This window comes from Nyctereutes procyonoides, unplaced genomic scaffold, assembly GCF_905146905.1.
Source record: "Nyctereutes procyonoides isolate TBG_1078 unplaced genomic scaffold, NYPRO_anot_genome, whole genome shotgun sequence".
NCBI lineage: Eukaryota > Metazoa > Chordata > Mammalia > Carnivora > Canidae > Nyctereutes > Nyctereutes procyonoides.
In genome coordinates this window covers 20,654,115-20,672,376 of record NW_026575024.1, presented here as the reverse complement: position 1 = coordinate 20,672,376, position 18,262 = coordinate 20,654,115, and the positions used below count along the sequence as shown (strand labels likewise).

At 45.1% G+C, this 18,262-nt stretch overlaps 1 protein-coding gene across 2 annotated transcripts in view; it reads left to right on the top strand.

Moving 5' to 3' along the window:
• Positions 1 to 18,262, top strand: part of PPP1R16B (protein phosphatase 1 regulatory subunit 16B) — a 93,037-nt gene that overhangs the window by 19,333 nt on the left and 55,442 nt on the right. For both annotated transcript variants that reach the window (XM_055307577.1, XM_055307585.1), the window contains exon 2: positions 6,547 to 6,883. In XM_055307577.1, coding sequence (XP_055163552.1) covers positions 6,634 to 6,883 — 250 coding nt within the window. In that variant the 5' untranslated portion in view covers positions 6,547 to 6,633. The remainder of the gene's footprint in view (positions 1 to 6,546; positions 6,884 to 18,262) is intronic.

Sequence of the window (18,262 nt, the reverse complement as noted above, 5' to 3'; positions counted from 1 at the left end):
TTTGTTGGTTTGGATGACCAAAGCCCAGAAGCTCCTGAGTTAAAGGACCCCGTTTCCCCTCCTCTGACCCCCAAGTATTGGCTTCATCCAAAGGCTGGCTTCCAGCTGCAACTGGGGTGCATGCTTCCACGTTAGAGGCAATGGGGAGAGAGAGCTACTGAGTGGGATGGTTTAGGTCATGTGCCCCCCACCCAATCACCGTGGCTGGGCTTAGGCTTTTGCTTGCAGGTTCTGGCCAATCGAGGCCCAGCACAGAGTAATACTCCCGGAGCTACAAAGCAAACTGTCTTTCAATGGACCCATGCCTTTCTTCCTTTTCTTGCCACCCCAGCGGCATATCATTGCCCAACAACACTTCTGTAATGGTCTTCCCTTCATTTTCCAGGAGGAGGGGGTTCTATAGTGTCCTCCCCAGTCCCTCCTCCACTCCCAGCACACTTCCTCACCCTTTTCCTCCAAGGCTTAGCTTTCTGGAGGGCATTCCCTGCTTCCCTAGATGTTCACTGACTCGGTTTCTCACTCAGCAGACAGCAAGGATGAGTGGATGCACCAAGAGGAGTCAAGCTCAGACTTTGGCAGACAGGAACCAGAGGCTGAATCAAGGCTCACCCCTGGCCCACTGAGGTCAAGTGGCTTGGCCTCAGACTTCCTCCTGCCCACAATCAGGGTATTTTGTTTCGTCTACCTGACCTCAGTCACTTACGGAAAAATTAAGTACCCTGATCTATTTCCCCTTCCTTCTGATTTCTCTTCTCGTATCACACACACACTTCCTGGATAATCTCACCTCAACCTGGCCTCCCCAGACTGCTTCCACACCTGTCTTGGCCCCTCCCCTGACTTGCAGCCCCCTGTGCCCAGTGCTCCGAGGGATGGCCTGTATGGATGTTCCGACAAAACACTGGGCTCAGTATCTCTCAATGGAGCTGGTTTTCCTCCAAGCGAGGTCCTCCTTGGGGATCCCCTTTAAGTGTTGATGATGTCGTAGCTCCCCCAGTCCTCACAGTGTGGGCCATGTCCCCATCACCATCCAGGGCTTCCTCTGGAAGTGTGGATAGGTGCACCCAGGTCTCAGAGAGGTCCAGGCCACAACCCAGAGGAGCCAGGACTTCTGTGGGCTGCCCCAGCACAGGCAAGTGCCCTGTCTTGGGGGCCGCCCAGCTGCTGTGTTAGCAGCACGATGGCAATTCTTTAATTAGACCAAGCCGGGTTTTCTCGGACGGGGGTGGGAGGAGGTGTGTGGGTCTATTGGGGGAAACTAGGTCACCTGAAAACCAGCAGCCAAGAGGGAGCTGTCCTGGAGCCCCAGCTTCAGGGAACCCAGAGGGGTGAGGCAGGAGGGGCTGGCAGGGAGAGCAGAGTCAGAGGAAAATGTGCTCTGGCCCCTTTTATTGGCCCTGGGGAGGCGTTGTCCTCACCTCGCTCCAGGGGGGCTGGGCAACTGCCCTTAATTCCTTTCTCCCTGAGCAAACTGCCCGAGCCAAGGAGGGCATTGCGGTGAATGCCTTCTGTCTGCCTAGGGCCTGTTACCCTGGGGCCCAGGGAGGGAGTACTGCCCTGGGAAGCAGACCTGTGGTTTGAGCGACTGCTCAGTCCCCGTATTCTTGGAGCATGTTACCTTATGCCTCTGTTTTGTCATCCATCCAATGGTCAGAGACTGTGCCTGTCTTCCGCCCTGCTATACCCCTAGCCCTTAGCACAGTCCTGGCACGTGATAGATGCCCAATAAATATCTGTCAGATGAAATAATGAGTTCATATGAGCGCATCTCTTATAAAATTGCCACTGAGGATCAGTAGCCAGGTGGATTTCCCCAATGCCAATCAATTACAATTTTTGCCAACATTAAATCCCATCATTATTTCTTTTTTTTTTTTTTTTGGCTATCACCTTGCTAGTTTTCCACTGATGTAGGTTTATTTAAAAAGGAAATTTTATATCACCACCACAAGCAAACAGTAACTGTGAAAACAAATCCACAGAAAGCAAAATGATGTTTTTGCATTCTATCCCAAAAGCCATCGCTTGCTCAAGGCTGTGAGCTCGAAGCCTGCCTTCTCTTTGTTTATGAGGGAGACTGACATGGTTATAAGGATGGGATGTTTAAGGACTGTTAGTACCCAACTGACACTTTCTTCTGGGGAAAATCTGATAGATTAAAAAAGAAGTGAAGAACATGACTTGCTCTGTGATTTCATGTTATGGTAGATCTTGTTGCATGCTTTTGAAAATTCCCTTGGAGTGGGTTCTCTTTCCACACTTAAGGAAACACTTGGCCGAGATGACAGCTGAGGAGTCCTTAGAAAAGGATTAAGGAAAAAAAAAAAAAAAAGGATTAAGGGCTTTAATTAACATGGTAAGTGATTGGTATGCTTATTCTTATCTTTGGTCTTGGCAGGGTTTGGGTACCTCCCACTTAGTAGGTGATCAGTAAACACTTAGTGGTGCAAAAAGGAGTAACTGAATACAGAATGTTAGGGCCAAAAGCCATCTTACACAATACTCAGGCCAACCTGGCAAAAGTGGAAACGATGTTCTCCAGCGAGCAATGGAAAATCTGCCACCACTTGAGACCACAAGCGTCTTGCAGAATTGCTTGCTGGACTGCTCTGGAGGATGGGTGTCTGTCTTCCAGGTACACAAACTGCTCCCTCTTCAATGGGGAGATACATAGACTCTCTTCTCTTTCTTTCCGGACCTTTGGAAATCACTGTCTGGTTCTGCCTCAGACAGGACTCGAGAACTCAGGTGACCGACGACAGGAGCTAGCAAGTGATGCCAATTAGTGAAGGAGGTCAGGTGGGGTAATGGGGGGCGGGTACTGCTCCCTATCTGCAGATTGTTGCCACATGAGCCCGGTGTGGCCAGGTGCTGAGATGGCCTAAGAAAACCTGAAAATCTGATTTTGGATATTAAAGCTTCACGTTTTAAATGTTAGCAATAACATTACAGTATTATAAATCATGATGTGGTCCAAAACCCAACCAACGAACCAGCCAAACTTGATGTGATGATGTGGACCAGGGGGCTTCCTGGTTAAGTCTGGCCCCAAGCCACAAACTGCTCACCACTGCCTCCAAAGAATTCTGTTTTCTCTGGGGCTGTTTTCTGGGTTGAGCAGCCTCATCCTCCTCAAGCTGTTTTGGGTATGGGTTCCTAGAATTCCCTCCATGGTGATCAGTCCTTCTGCCAGCCTTTGAACATTGGCAAGCTCCCTCTCAGCCCATGTCTGTCCTTTACATCTGGCAAACTCCTATTCACCATTTAGGATTCAAATCAGTTGTCCCCTACTCTGGAGAGCTTTAATCATGGCCTCAGACAGACTGGCCCTTCCATGTAGGGTAAATTGCTTAATCTCTCTATGCCTCAATTTCCTTATCTGGGAAATGGGGATGATGATAGTACCTACTTAGATTGTCAAGAGGATTCAAAGAATTTGTAGATCCACTGATAGACAGACAGACTGGGGTTTCCTAGAAGGCAAGCTAGTCCCTGATCCATCTGTGAATCAGGCCTTGTCACAGAGCAGGGGTTCATTTTTAAAAAAATTTTATTTAGTTATTCATGAGACACACACACACACACACACACAGAGAGAGAGAGAGAGAGAGAAAGAGAGAGAGGCAGAGACATAGAGGGAGAAGCAGGCTCCATGTGGTAGCCTAATGTGGGACTCCATCCCAGGACCTCAGGATCACGACCTGAGCCAAAGGCAGGTGCTCAACCGCTGAGCCACCCAGGTGTCCCAGAGCAGGTGTTCATTAAATGTTAGATCACTTGAGGAAGTGGGAAGAAGTAAATATATGACCCACTAGCTCCAGTGAGGTCTGACCATCACAGTATGATGTGGTTGTGAATTCGATTCTTCCGAACTCCTTACTTTTTAAAAAGGCAACCAAACATCTGTCTAAATGGCCAAAATGCAAACGTAGTGACAACACCAAATGCTAACAGAAACTGGATCATTCATACATTGCTGGTGGGAACAAAAAATGGTACAGTCACTCTGTAAAACAGAATTTGACATTTTTTTTTTTATAAAACTAATCATATAATTACTAAATGATCCAGCAGTTGTACTCTTGGGCATTTACTCCAAAGGCGTGAAAGCTTATATTTAAATGAAGCCTGCACATGAATATAATAGCCCCACACTGGAAACAGCCTGGACATTCTTCAGTGAGTGAATGGTTAAGCAAACTGTGGTATATCCACACAGTGGAATACTATGCAGCAAGAAAGAGGAATGAACTAGGGATACACTCAACAACTTGGATGAATCTCAAGGCACTGATGCTGAGTGAAAAAGTCAATCCCAAAAGGTGACCAACTGTCTGATTCTATTTATGTAACATTTTTGAAGTGACATAATTTTAGAGATGGGGATCAGTTGATTGTCAAGGGCAAGGACCCGAATGTGTTGAGATGGGGGTTAGGGAATCCTTGTGTGGTGGAACTGTTTGTGTCTTGATTGTGGTGGTGGACACATGAACCTACACATATGATGAGATTGTGTAAAACTAAATAACACACATACAAAGGAGTACCTGTAAAACCAGGGAATTTGGAGTAGACTGATAGGTTGTATCAATATCAGGTTCCTGATTATGATATTGACTATAGTTTTTCAGGATGTTATCATTGGGATAAACTAGGTAAAGGTTGCATATTATTTGCTACAGCTGCGGGTGAATCTACCATTATCGCAAAATAAAAAGTGTAATTGATTAATTTAAAAAGCATTGCAAGGTATCCACAACAAAGCAAAATAAAAAGCAACTAAAGGCTTGTTTTTTTGATGAGCCTTGCCTTCGGCTTATGTTTACTTTTGACGTCAGATTCTCTCAGACCCTAAGGACCTTTGCCCTCTGAGCATGGCCAAGCCAACCCCTTCCCCATTTGCTTGTCAACCCTCCAGTCTCAGAGCTCGGAGGGACCTGAGGAACAATCTGACCCAACCTGAGCTCCCAGGGGTCCGGGCTAAGACTGAATCCTGGTTGTTAACCCCTGGAGGATGGACAGTCCAGGGGTGAAGCAGGGAACCCATAAGATCAGCAATGACTTCTTGAAGCCCAGGGCTGTCCTGACCCCTCGGGATCAGCAGCCATTTCCACATTACCCAAAGGAGATCTGTATCAGTCTTCCTCTCTCTTGCCCAACACCCCGCAACTCTCCACCAGCCTTGCCTGTGGGCTCCCAGATGGGCTGTGTTTACATGTCCCTGCTCTTCCCTCCAAGCTGTTTCTCTCTGCTATTAGGTATATAACTTTTTTGGTCAGCTCTTTTTATTCCTGTCAATTCTGGGAGGTGGAGAAAAAATTTTACAGGTGGGAAAACAGGCTTAAAGTGGTTCAAGTAATTGTTCTAAGACTCTTCCCCCGTGTGTCTGAGAGCACATAGGGTCTGTGCTGAATGAAGATAGGGACCAGTTGGCACCAGACTGAAATTTTATTGACTTCATGTCTTCCAGGAATCTAGGAGAGCACAAAGTGTGATTTAAAAAAATTTTTTTAAGGTAATCCAAAGAGGAAAACTTCAACTAAGATTTTAATTTTTTTTTATTTATTTATGATAGGCACACAGTGAGAGAGAGAGAGGCAGAGAGACAGGTAGAGGGAGAAGCAGGCTCCATGCACCGGGAGCCCGATATGGGATTCGATCCCGGGTCTCCAGGATCGCGCCCTGGGCCAAAGGCAGGCGCCAAACCGCTGCGCCACCCAGGGATCCCTCAACTAAGATTTTATAGGTCCTGGTAGTTTAGCAATTACCAAACTTTTTGGTCTTAGGACACCTTTATACTCTTTTTTTTTTTAAAAGATTTTATTTATTTGTTCATGAGAGATACAGAGAGAGAAAGAAAGGCAGAAACGTAGGCAGAGGGAGAAGCAGCCTCCATGCAGAGAGCCCCATGTAGAATTTGATCCTGGGATTCCAGGATCATGCTCTGAGTCAAAGGCAGATGCTTGACCGCTGAGCCACCCGGGCATCCCCTCCTTTATACTCTTAAAATGAAGGATGCCCAAGAGCTTTTGTTTATATGGATGATATCTGTCAATATTTACCATGTAATAAATTAATACTGAGAAATTTAAAATATGGTATTAATTCCTTTAAAAATAACAGTAAATCCCGTATATGACAATATAACAAGCCCCTGATATGTTATACCAATATAACAACCTTATATGGAATAATAATGTAAGCCCCTCCTAGTTAATAATTATGTGGCAGGATGGAGATGTTAGCTAAGGCTACCGTGGCAACCGTACTGCAACAGATAAGTGTATCAGATCAACACTTTGTACGCCTGAGGCTTACCCAATGTTATAGGTCCATTCTATCTCAATAAAAAGAAAAAAGAAAGAAAGAAAGAAAGAAAGAAAGAGGAAGAAAGAAAGAAAGAAAGAAAGAGAGAAAAAGAAAAAAGAAAGAAAGAAAGAAAATGTAATAGATAAAGCAAGTGTTTGGAACACGGGGCGAGTGTCACCCGCAGATGGGGGTTTTGAGCCTGACCGCATGTGCATCTGTGTCTCTCTCCCCGCACAGGCCCCACCATGAGGCCCCAGCCCGGCAGGAGCCCCCGCGCCCCCCTGGCCCCCGGCGCCCCGCGCTAGCCCCCCGCCCGCCAAGGCCATGGCCAGCCACGTGGACCTGCTGACCGAGCTGCAGCTGCTGGAGAAGGTGCCCACGCTGGAGCGGCTGCGCGCTGCCCAGAAGCGCCGGGCCCAGCAGCTGAAGAAGTGGGCCCAGTATGAGCAGGACCTGCAGCACCGCAAGCGCAAGCACGAGCGGAAGCGCAGCGCGGGCAGCCGAAGGAAGAAGGTGTCCTTCGAGGCCAGCGTGGCCCTGCTGGAGGCCTCCCTGAGGAACGACGCCGAGGAAGGTAGGCCCCTCTGCTCCCGATTGTCCGCGGCAGGTGGTCTCCGGTGCCCTCTGCCCTGGGGGGCGGGGAGGGTGCCGGCTGGGCCTGGCCCTGTCCCTATCCCCATCCCTGGTCCAGGTGGCCCCCGCGCGTCCTAGGAAGGAAAGGTGCATCCCCAGGTGGGGCTCTGAATCGATCTTCGACTTTTTTTTTTTTTAAATAAAAACCCCAGCCTTTGGCTAATGAACACTAATTTTCCTTCCCGCCAATGAGTGTCCACCGACATCCCGCTTCCTGCGCATTACTATTCTAGATGTGGTGGTGGACAGATTGGATCCGGTCTTGCACCTCCAAGAGCTCACTGCTCAGAGGAGCTGTCATTTCTTAGGCCCCGGCTCTGTGCCAGACCAGCCGCGCTGGTCGCTGAGTGTGCTGTTGGGTCTTCTGGGCCTTGGCAGCGGATCTGGAGGGTGTAGAGTGTGGTTAGTAGCGCAGGCCTGCTCTTAGACTGCCCTCCCTTAGGAAACCGGTGTGTCGGTTATTCCCAGTGTGGTTCTGGCCAGTAGGCTAGTCCTTGGGCTCCCTGTACCTTAGTTTCCTCCCCTGTAAAATGGGGATAGACAGTAGCATCCACCTCAGGGGCTTGCTGTGAGCATTAAATTAGGTGATACCCCTGGGCAGCCCAGGTGGCTCAGTGGTTTAGCGCTGCCTTTAGCCCAGGGTGTGGTCCTGGAGACCCAGGATCGAGTCCCACGTCAGGCTCCCTGCATGAAGCCTGCTTCTCCCTCTTTCTGTGTCTCTGCCTCTCTCTCTCTCTCTGTGTCTCTCATGAATAAATAAATTGAATCTTTAAAAAAAATTAGGTAGTACCCCTAAGTTATTGGACATGCCTGGTCCCTCCTACCGTGTGAGCGTGTTTTACTTTTTTATATTATTACTGTATTTTATTTTATTATATTTATAGAATGAATATGTTTATATACATATTTGTATATATAATGTTTGTATAACATTTATATATATGTAATTGTTTATATTAGAGCATCCATAAAGTTTTGAAACAGAAGAATGTATATGCAATGTTGCCTAGGACATTTTACTCTATTAAAGTGAATTAATAAATAAACAGGAACACATATACACACTCAAAATCTGTTTCCAGATTTTATGGATGCCCAGTACTTGTTACATTTATTCAATTATGTTATTATATGTTTCTCAATCTAGATCTATGATACCCCAAAGGCAGGCATAATAAGCACCCATTTTACAAATGGGGAAACTGAGACCCAGAGAGGTTCAGAACCTTGACCAAGGTGGCAGAGCTGGGACCAGAAACCACAAGATCCAAGCTCTTGTCACTGACCTCATGGCCTTGTAGGTTTGTTTCCTGTTATGAGAATGGTTATGGGATGGAGGATCCATGATTTGACCAAAGCTCCCTTCTCTGAGCATGCTCTGGGGGGGGGATCTGAGGTTTGAGTATGTGTCCTGTGTTCCCCTCAGCAGCCTCCAGTCCCCTCCCTGTATAGGAGTCCTTCCTGGCTGTCCCCGGAGAGGCCTGGCTAGCTGTGTTTGCAGGGTCCCTCTGGCCTCCTGCCTCCGCACACCCTCCAGACATGCGGTGCTAACGCAGTTGTTGAGAGAGGGATGGCACTTACTGCACTAGAGGGTGTTGGGTTTTATGCACATTGCTCCTCAGGGTCTGGCTGCCTCTGAGAAGCACGGTTCCCCTTCTGCCCTGGTTACGGAGAGCTCTGGGAACTGAGCAGAACCGTTCCCAGAACTACTCAGCTGGAAACAGTGCAGCTGAGAGCCTGGGGTGAGCGGCCCCCCGGGAGAGGCAAGCAGTGTCGGTCTCGGGGGCTGGCCCTGCGAGACTCCTTCCCACAGGAGACTTGCTGGGTGACGTGCAGACCCAGCCCGCTCAGTGGGCGGCACATCAGTGATGTCTAATTTGGGTCGTGGGCGGCGGTTCATCAGCTCTTCTTTTGCCACTCATCTTTTCCTCCCTCCTTCCCTGACAAAGCCCGGTTCCCCTCCCTGAAGGGACTCTGAGCTGGCTGACAGCTGCTCCGGAACATCGGCGCCTCCCCAGCCCCAGCGTGGGCCCCACACCCTCACAGCCTCCCACACGTGCTGGTGAGAGGGGGTGCCAGGTGGAGCCAGGACCCCAGGCCCCCTCGGCCTTGGCGTGGGACCTAGAGTGGCTTGTTTCATCCCCCCGGGTCCAGTTTCTTAATCTGTAAGATGGAGTTTTGCACCTTGTCTTTAAGGGGCGTGGCAAGAATTAGAGAAAACCCCAAAGGTGACAGCTCTTTGAGAAGTGACCCTGAATGCTGCATCAGAATGGTGACCATTTTAGCACACTTTTCCTATGTATTTTTTTTTTTTAAACAGACTTTGTTTTTAAGAGCCCAAATATACACAAACACATTCACTGATGAGGGACTTGATCCCAGGACCCCGGGATCATGACCTGAGCCAAAGGCAGATGCTCAACCACTGAGCCACCCAGGCGCCCCGGATGGTGACCTTTTTAACACCCTTTTCCTATGAATTTTTTTTTTTGGACAGACTTTGTTTTTTAAGAGCCCCAATATACACAAACACATCTTGTGAAAATCAACACAGAAGCGTACAGAGTAAAAAGTCACTCCCTCCATGCCTTCTTTCTATTTGATGTGTTTCCTTCCAGGCATTTTTCTTATTTGCCTGTGTTTTTGTCAACTTGAAGAAACAGAGAGTCTAGCTGGAGTTTTTAATTTTTGTTTTGTTTTTACATAAGTGATGACATGCTGGATGCAATGTTCTGCAGTTTTGTTTTTTTTTTTTCTTCACTCAACAGTAGATCTTGGAGGTGTTTTCATGCCAGTACCATGGAATAATACAGCTGTGGTCTTCTCTTTAAGTGCTGTGTAGTATTCCATAGTATGGATGCAGCAGAGATTATGAACTAGTTCCTCAGTGATGGGCATGGAGTTTTTTTTTTAAAAGATTTTATTTATTTATCCATGAGACACACACACACACACACACACACAGAGAGAGAGAGAGAGAGAGAGAGAGAGAGGCAGAGACACAGGCAGAGGGAGAAGCAGGCTCCATGCAGGCAGCCCGATGTGGGACTTGATTCTGGATCTCCAGGATCACGCCCTGGGCTGAAGGCAGCGCTAAACTGCTGAGCCACCTGGGCTGCCCGGCATGGAGGTTTTTTCAGTAGTTTTGCTTTTGCCCAAATGAACCTTTTGTGCACACAGGTAGATACTTATTAAGGACAGATGTGGGAAAATGGAAGTATTGGATGCTGGGGTATGTGTATTAAATTTGAATGAGAAAGGTGCTGCCCCCCTCAGCTGGTCCCTGGCTCAGGACAGCCAAGTGAGGGTGGAGGGCCAGAGCACTGTGTGCTGTGCGGGGTGGGTAGGGGGGAGGTCCCCCTGTAGTCCACAGGTGGCTGGGTTTGGGCAGGGTGTGAAGCTCCCATCAGTGAGCAGGCAGTGTGGCCGGGCTTCGCTCAGCTCCCTGGCAGCATGACAGCCCGCTGCTCCCAGCTGGCGGGGATGGTTTCTGTGTGCTGGCGGAGCTGGTGTTGGGGAGGCTGCAGGGGCGTTAGCTCGCAGCGGGATGGGAATGGGGGTGGCAGCTCCCCCGCTCCCTTGAGCTCACAGCAGTGGCTGAGTCAACCTCCTCCACCTGCCAGGGCAATGTGAGTCGACCCAGAGAAAGGCAGAGCTGGAGAGGGACTCATTGTATTTCCTTCTCTGGCTCTGCGTTGTCTTCGCGCTGACATCCGGGCACCAGGGTCCCTCTTTGGCCTTGGACCTGCCTGAACCCCACCCTCTGTGCCCACTGCCGAGCATCAGCCCATGCTCCAGCCATCTCCAGCTCCGACTGCCTCCCACATGCTCTGCGTTCTCCTACCTCCCTGCCTTGGTATATGCAGTTTCCTCTGTCTGGAACACTCTTTCTCCTGACTCCTGTAACTCTAGGGGTTGGATCTTGAGTGACCTTCTTGGGGAGCTATCTGCGAGCCTTTTCTGCCCCCCACCCCATCACTAGTTAGAGCAGTAACTCAGGACACAGCTGATGTTTACTGAGAGGCAGTGCAGTGTCGTGGGGAGGAGCACGGACTCCAGAGTTAGTTCTCCAGGATTCAAATCCCAGCCCTGCCATGTACTAGCTGTGCAACCTCGGGAAAGTTACCAGACTTCTTAGGGCCTCAGTTTCCCCATCTGTGAAAATGAAGATAGGATAATATAGCTGCCTCAGAAGTTGCTGTGGGGTTAAATTGAGTTTACGGATTTGGAGTGGTATGGGAAGGAGTAGATTTAATTGCTAGAAATTGTTGCTATTTTGCATTATCTATGATCTACACTTACATAATTTGTTACTAGTGTACACACGGATTATTATCTTTACTGTTATTTATTGAATGCTTACTTTGTATCAAAAGTTACTTCCTTTAATCCTCATTACAACCCTCTGAAGTAGAGTCAAAACTCATTTTTCAAAACCAGCTCTGTTGGGGTTTCGTTTACATATCCCAAAATTTGCCCACTTTAAGTGTGCAATCCAATGATCTTCAGTAAATTTACAGAACTGTACACCCATCACCACAACCCAGTTTTTGAAGGTTCCGTCACCCCCCAAGGAAACTTTATGCCCATTTGTAGTCATTCCTGGTTCCCACCCCACCCCCATCCCTAGCAACCATTAATCTGTTTTCTGCCTCTATACCTTTGCATTTTCTGGAATGTTCCACTTACATGGGTTCATCCAATATTTTGTGATTGACCTCTTTCATTTAGAATAATGTTTCCCAGGTGCATTCAGGTTGTGGCATGTGTCAGGACTTCATTTCTTTTATTGCCCTATAGTATTCCATTGTATAGATATGCCACATTTTGTTTACCCATTCACATTTGGATTGCTTCCATTTTGGGTTATGATGATTAATGCTGCTAAGAACATTTGTATGCAAGTCTTTGTGTGGACATATGTTTTTATTTCTCCTGGGTGGTTACCTAGAATGAATTGCTGGGTCATATGGCAAATTTGTGTTTAACATTTAGAAACCTGCTAACCTGTTTTCCAAAATAGCTACACCATTTTGTATTCTCAAACCTCATTTTACAGATGAAGACATCAAAGTTCTGAGAGTCAATGCCACCTGCCAAAAATCTCACAGGTTTTTGGTGTCAGGCCTGGGACTCAAACCCACATCTGATGTCTCCGAAGCCTGTGCTTTTTTTTTTTTTTTTTAAAGATTTTACTTATTCATGGGAGACACACACAGGGAGGCAGAGACACACAGGCAGAGGGAGAAGCAGGCTCCCTACAGGGAGCCTGATGTGGGACTTGATCCTGGAACTCCAGGATCATGCTCTGAGCTGAAGGCAAACGCCCAACTGTTGTGCCACCCAGGTGTCCCCAAAGCCTGTGCTTTTAACTGCCAGGCAGTCCTGGCACCTCCTGCTTTTGGTTTTCCCTAGGAAATAAGAGAGCCACTCACTTGTGGTTCTGATCTGTGTCTCTTAGGGCCTGAAAGGCTCACTGCTTCTATTAGCCTTTTAGGCCCTTGGTACGGGGGAGGGGAGGGTGATGTCCCCTCATCCTGAGCTGTAACCTCTTTCCACAGCCAGCCTTGGTTCAAATCAACAACATTTGTTAAGTTGTCAGGGCTTCTGTTCTTTCAGAACGTGCAGGGTTTTCTTTATGGAAACTGTTCACATTCCCAAAAAAGTTTGAGTGATTCTTCTATAGCCTAATTTTAACTCTTCAACTGTTATTCTCATGGTAAAGTTTTTCAAACTTTTTTTTTAAGCAGTGGAAACTTTTCTGTATGTGAAATTATGCAGAAACTCAGTATGTAAAAAGAGTGAAAGAGCTATTCTGGCTGAGGCTGTATAGGGTGGGGGCTGTGGCTACTGGACCCTCAGTCACCACCCACCCTGCAGAACACAGGTGCATGGCAGTCACGGGGGCTCTGTATGTCATGCTTAAACCATCAACTCATCCAAAGGACACATAGGTCTGACTTTCGCTTTTTATGATTTTGAAAAGGGAAGTTTCTTTTCTCTTAGTTATAAAAATCATTCATCCTTGTTGTAGAAAGTTGTTAAAATACAGGAAAAAAAACCATTAAGAAAATAAAATCACAGGTACCCCCCCCCCCCCCTTGAACAGCAACAACTACTGATAATATTTTGGTCTTCTATTACTCAAGGTCCTAGTAGGAAAGAAATGGTGCCCTCACATGGGGTAATTTGAGAAAAGTTTAATAAAGGGGTAGTTTCCAAAGAGCTTAGGGCAATAGTCCTCAACATTTTTGGTCTCAGGGCCCCTTTATATGATTAAAAACTGAGAACTCTTTTTTTAAAAGATTTTATTTATTTATTCATGAGAGACACAGAGAGAGGCATAGATATAGGCAGAGGGAGAAGCAGGCTCCCTGAGGGGAGCCCGATGTAGGACTAGATCCCAGGACCCCAGGGTCATGACCTGAGCCAAAGGCAGATGCTGAACCACTGGGCCATCCAGGTGCCCCCAAAACTGAGAACTCTTAAGAGCTTTTGTTTAACTGGGTTCTTTATTGATATTTATCATATTAGGCTGAGGAATTAAAATAAATATGTACTCATTAAAACATAAAAATAAAACCATTATCTGTTGTATTAGTTATCTATTGCTGCGTAGTGGATGGGCTCAACATTTAGCAACTTAAAACAATAGACATTTATTGTCTCACACAATTTCTGTGGGTCAAGAATCCAGGGGCAACTTGGCCTGGGTGGTGGTAGCTCAGGATGTCTCCTAAGGTTGCAGTCAGCTCATGGTTTAATGGGGCTGGAGTATCCGCCTCCAAGATGACATACTCAACGTGGCTCTTGACTAGGAGGCCTCAGATTCTTGCCATGTGAGCCTCTTCGTAGGCCCACTTGAGTGTCTTCTGAACATGGTGGCTGGCTTTCTTCAGAGCGAGTGATCCAAGAGATAGAGTAAGGACAAAACCACGATGCTTTTTATGACCTAGACTTTCAAGTCATATATCACCACTTCTGACATATTCTGTTTGTTAGAAGTGATTCACTAAGTCTAGCTCACACTCAGTGGGAGAGGAATTAGGCTCCACCTCTGGAAGGGAGGAGAATTTGTGGGCCTGTTCTAAAACTGCCATGCATGGTAACATAAATATTTTTATGAAAATATTAATATTTTTCAAAACAAAAAAAATAGAGTGGTTTTGTTTTATACTTTTGTAAATCTTTAGGAGGTCGGGCTTAAAAGAAGATAGCTGGATTCTCTTATCTGCTTCTGCGTTCAATATGTTGCGATATGTTATTTTGGTTAAAGTAAATGAGGAAACTCTTAACTCACATAGATATGTCGCTGGAAAAGAGAGGAATGTTTTAATTGCCTTTTCAGATAATTGTAGATATTCTTTGATATTGCAACCAGATTCAACAGATGGTAGCTTCTTAAAGATTAATCCCAACGTGGAATCCGAAACCATATTGATTTTTAGCTTTTTTTACTTTGTTACATTAAAATCTATTGGTGGTCTTGCATTTTGAAAGGTTCTTTTAGCCATGCCTACTTTTTAAAAAAGTGTATTATCTGTTAGAAAAACACTAGTTCACTTTTTAAAAATATTGTGCCCAAAACACAAGCAACAAAAGGAAAAATAAACAAGTGGGACTGTATCAAACCAAAAGCTTCTGCACAGCGAAAGGAACAGTTAGCAAAAAAAACTACAGGGTGGGAGAAAGTATTTGCAAACTGTATATCAGATAGGGGGTTAATGTCCAAAATATATAAGGAATTCATACAGCTCAATAGCAAAAAACCAAATGATCCAATTAAAAATGGGCAGAGTACCTGATGATGTTTTCCCAGAGAAGACATACAGAGGGCCAACAGGTATATGAAAAGATGCTCAACATCACCAATAATTAGAGAAATGCAGATCAAAGCCACAATGAATTATCTATCACCTCATTTAGGACATGGAAAAAACTTGATGGCTTCTTTCCTGTAGTAATAGCAAGGTAGATGGAGCAAAGAACGCAAACCAAGAGAAAACCCTGGGATGCCTCAGTAGCTACATGTTGAGCCAAGAAGAGAACAAGACCAACAATCACCTGCCAGCGTGGAAGAAAGACTACTAGGGCGATGTAGCATGTCAGAAGCCTAGGAAAGGAGACATTTTTAGAACAAAGGTCTGTCAGCTGAGCCAGATGTGGCTTAGAGGTGGACGGTTTTATATTGTCTTTTTTTTTAATATATTGTCTTAATATAGTCTCTGCAAAAGAGATTTTTTAAAGATATGATGAATATTTAATGTATGTAAATATCTTTATTATCATTAATGTCTTTGTAATTTACACTGACTCTGCTTCTGTGGTTTTTATTTTCTTGCCATATCTGTGAAATGGTTTTTTTTTTTGAAATGGTTTTTTTTTGTATATTTTTTTATTGGAGTTCAATTTGCCAACATATAGCACTTGTTGGGATGAGCAAAAGAGATTTTTAATGACGACTTCCTAGTCCCCTGTCTGAATGTACCATTATTTACATAACCACGCCCCTATGATTGGATTTTCAGGTTGTTCCCCATTTTTGCTACTGCAAATTATGCCATGGTGATTATCACTGTATTTGGTCACAGCTTTGATTATTTACTTGGGTAGATTCCTCAAGGCTAATAAACATCTGCAAGCAAGGCTTTGGCAGAAACTGCTTATCCCTCCCATCCTGTGTGCCAGGCCCACCTCACCTCTGCCTTGCTCATCGACACTTCTCGATGACACAGAAGGCATACCTTTGCTGATAGATTCAATATATGGAAGATAATCTTGTTGTCTTAATTTACATATAACGAAGAAGCTTAGGGTTGAATACCTATTCATAATCTTGCTGGGCGTTCATTTCTTTATTTCTCTGAGTTGTCCATTTTTTTGGTCCATTTTTTCTATTAGTTTCTTTTTCTTATTGATTTCAGTGAGTGGGTAATATTTGCATGAGAGAAAGGGAGGAGGAGAGACAGAGCATGAAAATGCAGAGGAGGATGTGGGTTATTGTCATGTATGGTGCACATGCTCTCTGCAGAGTGTGTGTGCGTGCGTGCTGTATGTGTCTGTCTACTTTACCATTCTGTTTATAGATCATTTTTATGTAGTTAAATTTAACGATATTCTCTTTTCTCCTCCTTCATTATTTTGTCCTTTGCTTTTATCCCTCTAAAACAGGAGCCACAAACCTATGACTTGGAGGCCAAATCTTGTCACCCTCTGCTTTTGTAAATAAAGCTTTATTGGAATACAGCCACACCTAATCATTTATCTATGGCTGCCTTCACACTGCAGCAACAGGGTTGGGTAGTTCATCAAAGATGAAAATATTTACTCTTGCCCTTTACAGAAAAAGTTTGCTGACCTTTGCTCCAAAGTGTCTCCTCATCCGGTGATGCATATTAACCTACATGCTCTTCTAGATTTTTGTGGCCTTATGTAAATAAATTAAACATGTAGTTCTTCTGGAATTCACTTTAGCGTGAGGTAGTCAATGAAAATCTGTCTATCTCCGTTTTGTTTCCGAAGCATTTTCAGTTGTCCTGTCTCCTTCTCTCCCTGTGAGCTTGCGATGCCATGCTCATCCTCTCGAGCCTCATCTGAGAAGGGTAACTTTCTGAGCTGTTTATTGTGTTCCCACAATCTGTTTCTCTGCCAGTTACACACTGTTTTGATCCCAGCTTTCTAATGTGGCTTAATGTATGATAGAACGAGTCCTTCCTCAAATTGCTCTTCTTCTACAAATGTTTTTGGTTATTTTCAGCTGTTCACGTAATACTTAAGAACTTTTGGTCTGGTTTCCCTCCAGAGCTCAAAAATAGATTCCTCCGAAATTGATTAATATTATAAATGGGTGTAGAGTTTTGGTTTTACAAGATGACAAGAATTCTAGAGATGGATGGCAATGGTGGTTGGACAGCTATCATCATTATGAACATATTTAATACCACTGAACAGTGCTCTTAAAAGTAATTAAGATGGTAAGTTTTATGTGTATTTTATCACAATAAAAAAATGAAAAAAAAAAAAAAAACCAACCCAAGCCACCCCCTGGAATTTAGCCAGGGATTAAAGGGAAGTTATTGTCTCACGGGTATAGAGCTTCAGTTTGGCAAGATTAAAAAAGCTGTAGATGGATGGTGGTGATGGTTGCACAACAGTGTGATTGTACTTAGTGCCATTGAACTAACTGTACAGTAAAGAGTGGCTAATATGATAAATTGTATCTCCTGTATATTTTACCACAATTTTAAAAAAGATTTTATTTATTTATTCATGAGAGACACAGAAAGAGGCAGAGATACAGGCAGAGGGAGGAGAAGCAGGCTCCATGCAGGGAGCCTGACCTGGGACTCGATCCCAGGAATCTGGGATCACACCCTGAGCCAAAGGCAGATGCTCAACCGCTGAGCCACCCAGACATCCCTTTTATCACAATTTAAAAATTCATTTGGGCCAAAATAATATCCTTGTCATGAGCTTTTCTAAGCAGGCAAATGATACATGTCTCTACTGGGCAAGAATTCCTTTATGTCCTTTGGGAAAACTAGAGGGGTTTTGTTGTTGTTTTCCTGTAGGTTTTTTTTTTTGTTATTGTTGTTTAGTTTTGTTTTGTTTTACCATATAAGTTCTGTTTATTTCTTGAAAAGAAGGCTTTTAGTTTTCATATATTAATTTTGTAGAAAGCCATTTTATGGTCTCATTTTTTTCAGTAGGTTCTTTTGGGTCTTTCGTGTAGAAAGTAACATTATTTACAGATGATAAGGTTGTCTGCTCATTCCAGTGTCATGCCCATAGCCTATCCTCCCACCTTTTCTCTCTACGCTAACAACTCTGGTTCCTTTTCCTGACTTTTATAAGATGTGACTTTGAAATTCATAAACATGCTCTCCTTTTTCTATGGCTTTCCTAAAGCCTGGCCTGGCTCCCCCTAGGGTGAATGGAACTGTCAGTTTCCTCATTCTGGTTGAGTTTGTCTATTAGTATGGCCCAAATTTCCATTGGCTTTTTGGGCAGGCACTGTTGACTCACCTGGAGTTTATAGGAAATTAAAACCCCCAAGTGGGTGTCCTGTTAGTGAACTTACATCTTTCCCAGCCTCTTCTTATGCAAGCGATTAAAACAAACAAACAAACAAACAAACAAACCAAACGACTGCTTGTTGAAGTATGTTCTTCATACGGAAAAGGGCACAACTGGTTCCACTTTCACGTGTTGCATGTGCCTGCGTAACCAGTACTCACTCGGATTGAGAAACAGAACATCACTGGCCCCCCAGAAGCCTTCCTGGACACACAGGTAATTTTCAGCACTGAACTCGAGACTC